This window comes from Maniola jurtina, chromosome 5 (genome assembly GCF_905333055.1).
Source record: "Maniola jurtina chromosome 5, ilManJurt1.1, whole genome shotgun sequence".
Taxonomy (NCBI): Eukaryota; Metazoa; Arthropoda; class Insecta; order Lepidoptera; family Nymphalidae; genus Maniola; species Maniola jurtina.
The window spans coordinates 12,314,564-12,330,226 of record NC_060033.1 but is presented as its reverse complement, the minus strand read 5'-3'; the positions used below and the strand labels follow the sequence as shown (position 1 = coordinate 12,330,226).

Here is a 15,663-nt window from a genome sequence, read left to right as displayed (position 1 = left end):
GACAGATTGGGCTGAAATTTAGAATGGAGATAGATTATACCCTGGATTAGCACATAGGCTACTTTTTATCCCGGAAAATCTAAGAGTTCCCACGGGAATTTAAAAAAACCCACATCCACGCGAACGAAGTCGCGGGAATCAGCTAGTAATAAAATAATATGATGAATGAAGATACGTAAGTAAATAGGTTCTACTATGAATAAGATAATAGGTAGATATGTCATATGATATTATCACAGTTTTACGATAACATGATAAAACTGCTACCATGACCATGCTTTACGAAATTATTATTATCACAACGGACGAAACGCTAAATATATTATTCACAGAACCGCTTCATGCGCCAAAAGAGCGGGGTAGCGGCACGGGTAGCGGGCAGCGGTACGGGTGGCATCAACCGGTCGAAACCGGTTTGGAATGTTCGCTTGCACTGCGCAACTCAAGGCACGGTAGGTATATAATTGTACAGACCTACTATGAGCGTACGTATAGCTTGCGCTCACTCCGTCCAAAACCAGTTTTTATGTCTGTCCGGTTTCTGTAGCCGTAACATAATACATTTAATGGAATACGTAATAATTCTGGGCGGAATTTAATTAATAGCATTGCATTCCTAATTGATTGTCAAGAATGCAATTATTACAATTATGTAATAATTGAATGAGATTATGAAAAGTGAATAGGTATCTAACTACCTACCTACCTAGTTTGGTGCAATTTTTATGTTAGAAGCCTATGATTAGAAAACTTACCTACCTTACCTACTAGGTACTTTAACCATTGAATTATACATAGATACCTACTTATTAACGGTATATTTAATTTTAGTGTGATCTTATTCAATCAACTTACCTACTTATGTGCCTATCTAGGTAAATATGCTTAATTCATTACTTAGGTAGGTCTCTCACTTTAAATAGGTAAGCTAAGTATCTCCAAGGAAAGATGCATGTTTACATAATATGCTATGTAAGTACCTACCTACCTAGGTAGTAGGTACCTATATGTATTATTATGTATACGTCATATAGAGCACTTTCTGAGTTGCGCGTCCGTGCCTCGGTCGATACTGGGCCTGGGGTCGAGGTAGGGTTCATATAGATACATAGATACCTAGCTAGGGGTCCTGAGGGGTGTCGGTATCTATCTATCTATCTATGCTATTTCTGTAACAACCCGTTCATTGTGAGTCATAGGTAGACCGTAAGTATGAACCACGGCATTGATCAATGTGCTTCTCATACTTAGTTTAACCGTCACTCAGAAGTCAGAATTAACACTACCTACCCACCTACCTATTATTGTTTAAATATTTTTAATTGTTTAAATATTTTTAACGAATCATCGAAATGTCCTCCCAAAACATACGCGAGGTACATAGGTCACAACGCGTGGAGGTAATCCGAGTTTTAGTTACAAAAAACTATTGGTAAAATAAATTATTTAGTAAGAGCTCGATTGCTATCGCAATTGGCAACGTCTAGATTATCCAATTCACAATCTAAACATCGAAGGTATTCAATAAATCGTTCCGAATCTCAGAGGGAGACTCCAATAAAAATCGTCAGAACACCCGTATTTATTTACGCCTCCTAGCAACAGATCGTAATGACATCAAAATGGGCCAATTATCGATTTTATTAGACTACCTTTTTAAGCTAAAATATGATAAAATAATTTTATATCATTTCTAACAAATTCAAATCAATTTTTAACCGACTAAAAGAAAAACAAAACCGACTTCAAAAACCAAAAACACTAAAAAGTAGAAAATAATTTTTGTTTAGCTACACGTGTAATGTTAGGTACATTACATATACATTAGGTATGAAGTCGGGCGAGCTTCACTCTTGGATTTCTAATTTTGTTTTAATATGTTCGCTCGACTTCATACCTAGGTACATTAAACGTGTAGCTAAACAAAAATTATTTTCAATTTTTTAGTGTTTTTGGTTTTTGAAGTCGGTTTTATTTTTCTTTTGATTTTTTTTTTAAGTTACTGTAACAGATGGTCTATTGAAAATCGAATTAAGAAAAATGATTTTTAGGATTTATTGGTATTGATTTTTAGGATTTTGCATTACAAAAACCAAGCAAGGATCTTCGCCCATCTGGACCAATAAATTTTATACCTTATCAGCTTGTTATCAGTGGATATAATCGGGGGAAATGTTTTGTTCCCTGCCAATGCTAGGTTCACCAAATGAAAGGCATTTTTTAAATAATAAATAATTTACTTAGGTACTTACTTAATACATGAACCAACATTTCGTAAATGGGTTGCCAAATGAAATCAGGTCAGGAATTAAATTCAAAAATGAAATGGAAAACATTTATTTAAATTTGACCAACTTCTGCTGTTCCGATTTTTCTATCTTTCGATACAATGAAATGATTCTTACATAAAACTGAGCCGATTGGCATTAAAAGTCAATTTTATTCATTTTTATGGACAACTCACGCTTGACCAAAAAAATTACTATGCCAAAATTGTCAATATAAATAAGACCTAAAGTTTCTTGAGACAGTTTCCCTATATCTCCTATGGTTTTGGATTTCTCCATACTGTCCCAGTTAAAAAAACACACTGTATTCTATAGAATACCTAAAACATTCAGATTTCAGACAATGTATAAAATATTTTTATTCACTTTATCTCGGCCCTACACATCCTAAGCAGCTATAGGAAGTGTGCTAAAATCGGGATGAAAAAGTCACAACACAACGTATAAATATTCGTATACAATGAAATGAAATGGACTGAAATGAAATGAATTTATTTATTTCATGTAGGATATGTGCCACTTATAATATAGGATCACCACTCTACCACGGACCGAAAGTAGATTCCACTGAGAAGAGCCGGCAAGAAAGTCAGTAGATAGTTGCCCTTATTAAAAAAAAATGTGTTTAGTACTTATACATATTATGTAAATATGCAAAACATAACGATATAACTATTAGACTACCTTGTGGGATGCTGATGCTGAATGCAAAACCGACCATTTCCACGCAATCTTGTCATTTGCGATTGAAATATATAACTGCGATCATTATCACCATCATCATCATCACCACAATCATCATAACCATGACCATCATTGTCATCAAAAATAAAACATAAACTGAGAATCATGATGATAACCATGTTATGATACCCCATAATGTATGGGGAAATCCAAGACCATAGGACGTACAGGGAAAGTGTCTTAGGAAACTTCAGCTTTTTTTGTGAAAACAATGTCGGCATAGTAAATATTTCGGTCAAGCGTGTTCCAATCATGAGATGTCATATTGAACATTTATTGAACCATTAGTGTTAATTAGGTTACCAACCTACCTACCTTACTTAGAAATTGTATGAAAAACATTTTCTCAAATTTGACCAATTTTTGCTGTCTCGATTTTTTTTCTTTTGATACAATGAAATGATCCTTACATGAAACTGAGTCGATCGGTTAAAAAATTTTTTTAGTCAATTTTGTTCAAAAAGCGCTGAAGTTTCCTAAGACACTTTCCCTGTGCCTGCACCTCCTATGGTTTTGGATTTCCCCATACTGTCTGAATTGTTCGAAATGGTACAGTATTTATTGAAGGTAGTTTAATAAAATCAATATTTGACTCGTTCGATGTCGTATGATCTGTTAGGATAGATCTGATAGGAGCCGAGGGCATCTTGAAATAATTTGTTTAAATAATAAATAGGTACGGGTGTTTTTATGGTTCTTCATTTCAGTCTCGGTCCGAGACTCCAAACGATTATTGAATACCTTCGGTGTTAAGATCGTGAACAATAATTCGTTGTTGCGACAGCAATTGCGCTCTAATCAAATAATTTATTTTAAGATTGGTTTTTAAATCAAAACTCTCGAAAAACCTCTACACGTTGTGACCTGTGTTCGTCGCGCATGTTTTGGGAAGACATCTGCATTATTAATTGCACAGATTAGGTATTAGATTAATTGTTAAATTCAATATTTCAATCCTACAGGCTTCTTTTTTTTTGAGAATATTCTTAAAAAATTACATTTTTCATCTGATTATTATCTATCTTAGTGAAATATTGTATAATTTAAATTTTTACTACAGAGGTTATAAGAGGTTTTACTACATACTTACACTTGAGGGTCTGTCCTTATCCCGCTATGTAGGTAGAATAATAGGTAGGTAGGTATTTTATAATTTATTTCATTACCTATATCAGTCTTCCAAAAGCATTATGTTACTACTTACTACAAGGAAATATGTTATGTAAGATTTGAAACTAAACCACGAACGCACGAAAAGCTATCTCAAAGACAAAAACGTTACTCAATCAATGATTCATCCGAGTCACAAATTAAAATATTATACTATGGCCTAAGCGAACGGGCTTGTGATACGAGTTTTATTATTATTCTTAACAGCCACAGCACTCTGTTTGCCTGCCTGAGTCGAGCGAGCGAGGTCATCACGAACGTAAACTTTATACAATCCGTTCCGATAATAAATGATTCCGTAGGGGACGACGGGGATTTCGTCGTAAATGGCGCTGCAAATAGAAAGTATAGAAAGAGACAAAAACATAAGTGTTTAATGCGTGCGATAGGGACAGCGAACCAGACAATCGCCTAGGATTTTGCCAGGCGGCCAATGCTGGCATTGCGCCATACTGGCATTGGCATCTGTGTCTGTTTTGTGCCCGCTTGCCTGTGAGTGAACGGAACAGAATTGTATATGCTCACTTACTCTGGCTCAGGCCTCAGTGGCTCAGCCTAGATAGCAGCGCTGCGGAGTGTGGTCGATCGGCTAGGTATTTGCCTCAAGCTCAGAATATAAAAAATATTGTTATTCCAATTACAATTGTAATTTGCATAATTTAATTACAATTGTAATATAAAAACTTTACGTGTCATTGTTCGCGTCTTCTAATACGCGCTTGGTTCGTGCATTTTTCGTATCGTATCGGTGCACTGTTGTTCTTGGCGTTTATTTGGCCGGCCATTTTGTATTTTCATGCAAGGCAAGTATACGCAGAGACTGAAGTTGGAGAAAAACTGGATTTCTCTATAAATAAAAACTTTTGGGGAGTCGAGTGTAAACCGGCAACGAGTTTAATCCTTGTGTTTTGATTTGTGGATGAATTATTGTTTTGGTACGACATCTGTGATTGTGTATGTGAATTTGGCTGACCCTGCAAAGACGAAAGACGCACAAAGTCAGCTAAAACTAACTGAAATTCTTGATATAAAATGAGAGTAAGTTATTAGTTATTTAGTTATTTATTATATTACACAAGTACAGTTTTAAAGACCTTTAAAAACCAAAGCATGATTGATATTTTAGTGGTGTGTGAATGTTTACAACTCTTGTACCTAGTTTTGTCTATAAGTAGGACCAATTTTATATTTCTTTAATCTACAGAGTAGGTAGGTACCTAATGTCTGACCAAATTATAAAGTACCTACTTACTACTTACTAAACTTTAACTTTTTTGTTGTTTACCTTAATAAGTAGGTATACTTACCTAACCTATCTAGAAGTTTAGTTTACTAACAAAGTTTCAACTCTGAAATTCCTTACTTATAACTTTAATTAGGTACCTATTGTCATTTAGCTATCTACTTATTTGCCTTAATAGTAAATAGCATCGATGTAAATACCTACATCGATGGTAAAGAGTAAAAGCTTTAGCATATTTCTTGTCCAGTCTGACTCTTCGTTTAAACTTTTTTAAGTTTCCAAATTTATAGGTAAAGAGATGGCTGCACATTTCCTGTAGATAGATTCAAGTACCTACATCAAAATAATTGCATTTAAATGAGTTGATTGTAGTTCCTATATGGCTCCAAGTTTAATCTTACAAACAACCTGAATCTAAATCAAAAAGTTGATTATAAAATAAATGTCAGTTGCACTTCCCAACTCACACACTTAACGGCTGAGATCTAGTGCTAACTTTGACTTGTTACTATGACACTAAGGCTGAGACCTATTACCAAGCTAAAACCCAACAGGGCTCTATTATTAAGCCTCCTATGTCTGTCTGTCTGTCAGCAGGTTGTGTCTCGTGAACCGTAATAAGTAAAGAGTTTAAAATTTTCACAGAACATGTTTGTTCTATTGCCGCTATGACAACAAATAAAAAAATTAAAAAAAATATTTTCACTCACACTTGACAGATTTTTTTTTGATAGTGCCACAATGTATTTTGCCAATGTTTTTTCTTAGTTTACTTTTTTAATTTAATTTATTTTATTTGATATGTTGAAGCCGCCTTAATAATATTAAGGTGTCTTTATGATAAGCCATATACACAGTATACAACAATTAATCTTTTGTATCAGTCCATGGGAAAAGTTGCAGCCGTCTCTATGACTAAATCTGAACTCAACAAAATCTTCTAAAAAAAAATTATTTTATTTTTTTCCTTGTCAGTATAGCACTAAGTTAATTGTTTTCAGGTTAATCATGAGCACAAAGATTGAATCTGAATTTCCATCATCAACACCAAACGATGAGTCAGGTTTGTTTTTATTTTCATTTTATTTTCACCATTACTTTACATTTTCATTGATACGAGTGACATACAAGATTATTTCAGACCTCTCGGTTTAATTTTCCAGCATGTTTACATATTAATTCATTTTGTAAAATCATTAAAACTTGCGGGTTTCATCAAAATCCAGTGGGCTATTGCTCAATCCATTTCCAACAATGCAATCATTTCTTTGCTTCAATTATAATTTGTTAGTACTAAAGGCCCTATTGTTTAGATGTGATTGTCATTTCATAAGTCAGATGGTAATTTTTAAACAATATTCGCCTATATTTTAAGTCAGATGTTAATTTTTTCACAGGACTTAATCGTAATGCTTTGCGTTTTATAGAAGCTTTTTGAACCTCTAATATAATAATTAAAAATAGTATTGAAATTATAACTTAGTAACTAACTTTCACCCAAACGTCTAAAATCTGCATGGCAAACCATATTTTTTAATATACCTACTGTTTGTGCATCTTGCATTCTCGATGCTGTTTCATTATCTTATCAGCATAATCTATCCATGCATATTAATTACTAATATAATAAATGGATTAAACTGTCTACCTGTTTGCTTGTTATCTTTTCCTGACTCAAAAGCTGAACCAATATTGAAGAAAGGCACAGATGCCAATGCTGGAGAACAGGGCCTCCATAATGTTCTCAAAGTTCTCAAAGTTAAAAATTAGATATTTTTAGCATTAGTATCTCCGAATTTAACAAAATATGTATGTATTGTAACGTCTGACTCAGTATGCGTTTTGGTTTCACTGTAAGCATGCTGAGATATTATTATTATTAAATAAATAAATAAATAAAAGGTGTGTGAAGTCTGCCGATCCGCACTTGGTCAGCATGGTGGGCCATGGCCTAAACCCTTTCGTTCTCGAGGAAGAGGAACTCTGTAGTAGGCCGGTGAAGGATTGAGTTGGTGATTCCCACGAATTCATCCACGTGGATTTAGGCCTTTTTACAAATCCAGTGGCACTACTTTGATTTTCTGGGATAAAAAGATCGTAGAGAGGCTATGTTCGTCGCCGGGATGCAAGCTATCTTTGCAGCTTTTGTCAAAATCGGTTAAGCGTATGTGTGCTGTGAAAAGATAAAACTAAGACAAACACACACTCCATTTGTAATATTAGTATGGACTATGGATATATGATAAAAAATAAATTAGTGATAAAATGGATTTTTATGTTCCTCATTATTTTTTTTATATTTAAGTAAAAGAGCCTGCGCAGACGACGGACTTATTGTTCGCGAAGGACAAAAATTGATCTCTTAGAACTGAATCGCATAGTGTACACGATGGACTACTCATATTATTATTATTGTACAGCGAAAACCGTAGTAATAGACTCCTCCACGGACAATATTTCCTCGTCTGCGCATGCCCTTGGTCTCTAGTTTTTCTCGATAACTTTTGTACACTAAGTATATATAAGTAATTATGAACTTCAATTCGTTCCTTTTTAGGGTTCCGTATCCAAAGGGTAAAAACGGAACCCTATTAATGTCACTCTACTGTCTGTCTGTCTGTCCGTCTGTCTGTCTGTCTGCGTGTCACATGTCTCTAGCCCGTAGACTAAAAGAGTTTCAAACCCGAAATTTTGGTATTTGGTGTAGAACATTAACCCAAAACCAAATATTGAATTAAAAAACGAACATTTTTTTGGATATTTCATACACCTAAAATATGATGTTCATAATTACGTACGGAACTTTAAAAGAGCGAGTCACGACTCGCATTTGACCGGTTTTATTATATTATTGTTAAGTATCTCATCATTTAATTTTGGTAACAAAAGTACTTAATGATGTTTACATTGTACAACTTTTTATTTCAGATGGCGAGGAAGAATGTGATGCCCTAGATAGCAATGATCAACCGGAAGAGGATGATCAACAGCAAGAAGAGCGCCAGGATGTTAGAGAGCCTGTGAAAGCAGATGTTGCTAATTTATTAGCACGACTGCAATCCACCGGAGCATTGCTCAAAAAGCCGAAACAGGAATATCACTGCTTCGATTGTAATATTGATTTTGACGGTTGGAAGGAGCTAGAACAACATCTTGTAACCCACATATCCTTGCCCTCAGTGGTGTTAGACAAGCTGCCTTCCGACGACGAAGACCTGCCTCCTTCGGGAGATGAAAATTGGTCTGATGAAGAGGAAGCACCAGCGCAGGCTAAGCCTGCAGCGGCAAAAACGCCCCAAAAGATAGATATATCGCAAATACTAAAGAAGACTGGCCTTTCCTTAAAAAAACCAACTACGGAACCGCAAAATTCTGATTCAGCGTTAGACAAGTTAAGTGGATTAGGTTTTACAATAAAGAAAAATTCAACTCCAATTAAAAAAGAGAAACCAGATAAGGAACCTGAAAAACAAAATGATGTTATGCAAAAACTAGGTAGACTTGGCGGTATAAAACTCAAGTTGAAATCAGATGGAAATAATTCAAATTCATTTAAAGTAGTGAACGGCCTTAAAGATTTTAAGGCTTCTGATGATGAAGATGAAGCAAGTGGCAATGAAGAAGACAAAGATGATCAAGAATCCAATGATGAACAAGATAAATCTGGAGAAAATGATGGAGAAAATGATTCTGATGAACACGAAAATCAGAGCAAGCGACAGAGTTCCGATAGCAATGATTCCGATAAAGTTAAAAAGAAGGTACCTAATTTACCTAAAGGTGTCCAAGCAAAACTAGTACCGAAAAAGGAACCAATGAATAGTCCACCTAAATTAACGCCGTTTAAGGTGGAGCAAGAGGAAGTACCAAAAGCGAAGCCAGGGAGACCTGCAGTTAAACAAACACCTAAAAGGGCAGCCAATAACCTTGTAGCCCCTAAAGAACTTGCAAAACCTAATAACCCTGTAACAAGAAGACAATCTAAAATAGAACATAAAGAACCATCACCAGCAGCTACTCCTGAAAGACGGGAATCCAACGATCGAGTGGACAACGTTGTAGTGAAACAAGAAGTTACAGAAAATATTAGTGGAGAGCCACAGACTACTGATTTACCACTCTTTTCGGGCCAAATTAAATCTGAAAGATCTACTCCCCCACTATCTGAAAGGACCACACCTATATTAGCATCAGTAAAATCCGAACCTGATGCATCAACACCCTCAGCCAATACTCAGCCCATATTCAGTTATCAAAATACCACAAATGCGACTGCTCCAACGACTCCTTTACTTCCTGTAACAAAAACTGAGGATTCTGGCGTAACAGTTATAGAGATAAATGGTGATTCAAATGATGAGGATGATGATTGTTGTGTTGTGTCAACTACCCCCGCTCCCGTCATAAAGCCTAAAATTGAACATTCACCGCCACCTGCTTATCCAAACCCTCCTAACTATTCAACATCCCAAGCAAGTTACCAGAGCTCAGCACCAACTCTGTCCTCTCGTCTATCATCTGGCCCGTCCACTGCGAAGCAACACAATTTTAATTGGAATGCTCCAGATACAAAACCACCATTAGATATGCTTGAAAAAAGTGCAGATGATATATTTGAAAGTCTCCTATCGACTGCGACAAAAAAGGAAAATCTATCCGATGCAAGTGAATATGTATCTTTAGATTCTTTAGGACCTCAACACACGTGCGAAGTTTGCAATACCAGATTCACTAATTTATCACTTTTAGATGAACACAGAAGGGTGACAGGCCATTGCACCAGCATCATAGCTGCAACCCCTTCGTCTTCACTCATGCCCTATAATCACTCATCAAATATTCTTTCGAGTTTAATACCAGTGAAGCAGTTAGCAGAACAAGTGGGAAAGCTGTCGACAATCGGCGGTAGTGGCCCAGGATTCACGCACCAACAAAATGTGATGATTAATATCCAAGCTTATCCTGGAGCAGGAGGAGTTATGGTGCCGCCTCAATCATACAACGCATATACTAGTGGTCAGAATATGCCTGGGAACTATCCCCAATCTCCAAGTAATTTGTATAGTTCACCTGGCAGTCAACCGATGCCTAACCAATATCCTGGGTCGAACTTCATGGGACAAGGATACGCTCAATACCCCTCGCCTATGTCAAAAGCTGGATATCCCGGATCAATGGCACCAAACTCATATTCAATGGCTTCATCTCCATATTCTACAGCATCCCCATTGCAAAGCATGCAACAAAGTGTTTATGGTCAATCTCCTATGATGAGTCAACCTGGTGCGATGGGGCCACCCGGCTCTTCGCCAAGTCATTCTTACGCCTCCGCGTCGAGTCCTGGAGGAGCAATGAAAGTTCAGGCAGGCAGTGGAATCAAAATACAAAATATTCAAACTTTTCCTCCTGGTCAAATGATGGGACAGTCTGTGACTGGTCAAACCATAACTGAATTAGGTGGACAAACAATAACTGGTCAAATTCCTGGGCAGATATCTGGGCCTACACCGATAAGGATGGCCGCAGGTGCAAATATTGCCGGAGCTCGACCGCGAATGCCATCTGTAAGAGGACAGCGACCTACCATTCGGCCCGGCATTCAAGTTCATGGCCAAGTTCGAGGCGGTAAAATTGCACCCCGTATGCCTTTAAAGAGACCCGGGGCGATGGTCGGCGGACCTGGTCAAAAGCGAAGACCCGATATGTTGCTACCTGGTAAACACGACAACGAGGACTGTCAGGTCATGGCGCTGCAGAAGCAGCGCGAGGGTCTGCCGTTGATCCATAGCGTGCAGGGGGCCAAAGACAAACTTAACATCGGCAGCCAAATCTCTATCACAAAGAAAGCCAATCCCGTTAACAAAGAAGCGAATGCGATGGCCAATGTTCTTGCATCCAGAGGTATAAGTGTTAAACAGAAACAGAAAAGTAGATCTCCGACACCAGAGCGCCCATTGCCACATATTCCCAATCTTGGGTCAGGAGTCAGTATTAAACACACGTCTAAATCAAGTAAGTTTTCAATACCTGAAGCAAAAGTCGGCACTGGCATGTTTTCATGTAAAATCTGCAAGAAAATGTTCATGAACCACACGTCATTACAAGTTCACATGTCAAATGCTCATCCGCAAACGACTAGTAAAATTCCCGTGTTTAAATGTGACGAGTGTCCAGCTTCATATCCAAAGTCATTGCAACTGCAGCATCATAAGAGGGTGTTCCATAATGTAACAGGTCCTAACAGGGAGCTGGGGTTGCCGGTAGTGGATCTGTCGCAAGAAGATAATTTAAAACGATTGAGTAGTTTAGGAATTTATAGTTTTATACCTTTGGCAAACCGAGAGCAGGCTAACGGTTGCTTTGGCATACCTGTGATATCAGTGCACAACATGCAAAACGGTTTAACATCAAGTTTACAAGCGCTTGGTGCTGATGGACTGTTGAGTCTTGGACCTTTGAAACCCTTACCTAATTAATAAAATTTTATTTATGATAGTTATAAGTGAAAGTATTACAGCGCATCTTGTGAGGCGAAATAGTGATATAGCTTTGAAGACTTTATTTTCTAACATTCAAATGGTTTTATTCTAAAAATGTAGCCAATTCCAAATGAAAGTGACTAAAGGTTGTTTTACGCCGGGCGGAGGGGCAATAAGATGCAACAAATGTGGCATGCTACACGGAAACATTAATTTTGGAACCTTAGACATCATGCGGCAAAGACATCTTGAAATACTAAGGAACAGTCTGCCGAGGATACTTGCTATATTTTAAATTATCATAGCATGCGGCTCTGTGGTATGCCACAATGTTGCATTATGTTGCTCTGACGTAAATGTAATTAATATGTTGTATCTGTTTTCGTACGAATTTGACTCATGCGTTGAAACAATCCCGACTTTTAAAGAATAATAATAATTAATAGGAGCACGTAAACTGTGTGTAAGTACGTCTATCCCAGTCTGCGTGAAGGCATCAAACGACACTTGGAATTTTTGTTTTTGCAAATTTTTCTATGGATGCATAAAAAACGCTGGAAATTCGAGACTGCTCACACTTAAGTTTGAGTTAAAACGAGATAGATTTATGTCAGCAATATAACTCTGTCTAGTTTTAACATTGCCTTAAATCTAAGCAGAGTCAGAGTGCACTGTATGGATCTCATCCGGCTCCCCTACAAATCTTACAATGCATCACTTATTTCATGATGCGCGCAGTACTTATAACATCCGAGTGATTCCTGAAAGTTGACAATTTCCAGTATTTTTTGTCGCTTTCGTGGGGTGTAGGCGGTACGTAGGGTTGCCAGATGCTCCGTATTTTACGGGCTACCCCGTATTTCAAGATATTATAATACAGAAACCCGTAATTGGGAAAATATAAAGGGGTTAAATAAAGCTCCCATATTTTATCCAAATTCAGCGAAACTGAAACGAAACCCTGACGTTTTGTGCAGTAGAAAGAATATTTTCCTTAGGCGGCAATGCGTGGACCAATACCCGCGTAGCCGAAATCGAACGGAATTTCAAGTTGAATGTAATTTTAAGTTAACATGCAAAGATTTTTATATATTTGTGCCACAAAATGTAAAGCTTTTAAAAAGTGTTTCTGCAAACAATAAGTATTAAAAAAAAATACCTATCTATGTAAAACACTGACTCCCGTAAATAAAATTAAAACCCACATTTTTGATGCTGGTAACCCGTAAATCAAGTGGCAGGTGGCAACCCTAGCAATGCAGTGCGCGCAAAACAAGTAGTCCAATCTGAAGTTGCAACATGACAATGACGGTTTGCGCAGGTCTAAAGATAACAGCAGGCCACAAGCCCGTCTGAGATCAGTTTTTGTACTGTATATTGGATTAGTTACTTGGTTTGCGCGATGTATAGTAACCAATAACCATATAGTAACTGTTTAATATTATGTGCTATTCGAGTCTCGATGTTTATCGAATATTAAATTTGTTGGCAATACTCATTCTATTCACGATAGTTTATATAATGTGATTTGCAGCTATCATTTTTGTAATTATTCTTTACTAGAGGATGCCCGCGACTTCGTCCGCGTGGATATAGGTTTTTAAAGATCCCGTGGGAACTGTTTGATTTTTCAGGATAAAAAGTTGCCTATGTCAATTACAGGGACGCAAGCTACCTCGGTACGAAATTGCATACGATTTGATCAAGTGGATGGGTTTTTGGTAATCCCGTGGGAACTCTTTGATTTTCAGGGATAAAAAATGCCTATGTCCGTCCCCGGGATATAAGCTAACCCTGTACCACGTCAAAATCGGTTAAACTGTTGGGCCGTGAAAAGGCAGCAAATAGACAGACAGACACATTTTCGCATTTATAATATTAAGTATGGATTTAATGACCGAAATTTAATTTACATATTATTTTTCTCTAGCCTAGCTATGGAACAGAGATATAACAGCAATCTGCTTTGATTTAGAGTGGTTGCACACGGGCAGTTTGAGCACGACTGCATAGCGAACTAGTGATATGTAGGTACTCAGGATTACATAGGTGCACTGGACGGATTGCGTAGATTTTTTTTAGTCTGGAAGTGACATAATATGCGCTTTACCTTACACTCTCCATGTCGTTCACACTACCAGATTAACGTTTTCTGTCGCACTCTCCACTCGCGCATTGTGTAAGCATTCATTCTGATGAGCGATTCTATAAATTAATATTTCAATTGTCTAAATAGCAGGAACATGAAGTTCCGTTGTGCGGAACTGTTCTTGAGTCTCGACTTCTCAAGCTGTCGACTGCTCTGGTGCAGATATTTTGTTCAATTTTTCTGTTCAACTATCAACTGCTCAAGCTGCTCGGGTGTGGCCGCTCTTATGAATACTTCAGGAAGTAATTTGTAAACTTTAACTATCAATTAAGTGCAATAAGGAATTACAGATCTTATATTTGTGGTAAGTACAAACTTACAATCGACGTAAACTTGTGCTTAGTGTCAGATTGTTCATAGATATTTTTATATTACGAACCTTAACACTATCCTGCATAGGCGTCAAAAATAGAGCACACAAAATTTTATTTTAGATACCTATAATATGAGCGATTCGAATTATGTTTTAAAATGTGTATTAGTGTTTATATTTTGCACATTTTTAAGTCTGTCAAAAAAATTGTGTTAAAAAAAAATTAACTAGTGTATTTAGGTATTTACGCAAGGATTATCTAGATTTGATCTAGTTTTGTTTTCCCACAAAATTAATTTTAATTATTTAGTAAATTTTGGCGCAGTAAAAGTTTAGAGACATTCTACCTTGTCGAATGTCATAGGTGAGGAAGAAGTTTTTTCATTTAGCCATCCATTTAGACCTGTCATTTAACCAATTTTAAATTTGTTTACAACAAAATTGGCCACGTAGCCTATTATTATTCATGGTACCTCTTTACGCGTTTTTACAGACTACCCAACAAAAATATTTTTCATCAAGATATGTGAGGCTTATAACTTGTAAGTGTTGTAAGCCTCAAATATTTTCATAAATACGTGTATATAAGTTATACACAGTAAAGTTACTCACTTACACTGGTTTAAATATCTTATAGATTTTTTTTAACATCAGTTATTTTAACATGTTTTTTTTTTTTTACTTTTGAATTACATTATTTTTCCATCGACCAAACAGAAAGGAGGCATTATATTTTTATTTCTCATTAGATATTTGCTTGTTGAAATTTTCATATTTGTCGACTTATATTCTTCTTGCGTACCTACTATATTATCATGATGTAACATAATGATATCTTTTATCAATTTCCGCCTATGTAGAATAGAATGTTATGTCAAGCGTATATTATTGGTATAAGAGAATGTTAGGACGATAGTGTTAAGTAACTATGAATGTGTAAAATTACTGTCAGAAATTGTAATTTATTAAATAAGCTGCTATTCTAACTTTAACGTTATACTTACCTACTTTATAATATTATAATAATTTTATAATAGGTAAGTACTTAGTTTGCTTTGTAAAAAAACGCGCATTACGATGCAATTTGTTTAGTTTAAGAGGAAAAGATATTTTTTGTGTTATTTTATTTAAAAGAGGTCTACTTGACTACTACTATTACTATACTAGAATACAAAATTTATGAATAAAAAATTTAAATTGATGAAATTCGTTTTATTTCAGACCATAGTCCATATAGGTTTGACAATTTTTGACGAGTTCCTTAAAAGGTGGTCTTT

General features: G+C 36.3%; 1 protein-coding gene and 1 long non-coding RNA gene across 2 annotated transcripts in view; both read left to right on the top strand.

The window, feature by feature from the left end:
* Positions 1–15,663, top strand: part of LOC123865565 — a 417,170-nt gene that overhangs the window by 339,089 nt on the left and 62,418 nt on the right. The window lies entirely within an intron of this gene.
* On the top strand, positions 4,665–11,995 carry LOC123865526. The gene is made up of 3 exons (XM_045906602.1): positions 4,665–5,240; positions 6,447–6,508; positions 8,374–11,995. Exons 2-3 carry the CDS (start codon positions 6,454–6,456, stop codon positions 11,919–11,921), a joined length of 3,603 nt encoding a protein of 1,200 aa, XP_045762558.1. The 5' UTR covers positions 4,665–5,240; positions 6,447–6,453; the 3' UTR covers positions 11,922–11,995.

Bases quoted from the DNA above. Each gene is read 5' to 3' on its own strand.
- LOC123865526 (XM_045906602.1), top strand. From the start codon at position 6,454: ATGAGCACAAAGATTGAATCTGAATTTCCATCATCAACACCAAACGAT. The intron at 6,509-8,373 runs GTTTGTTTTTAT...TTTTTATTTCAG, and splicing joins AACACCAAACGATGAGTCAG to ATGGCGAGGAAGAATGTGAT.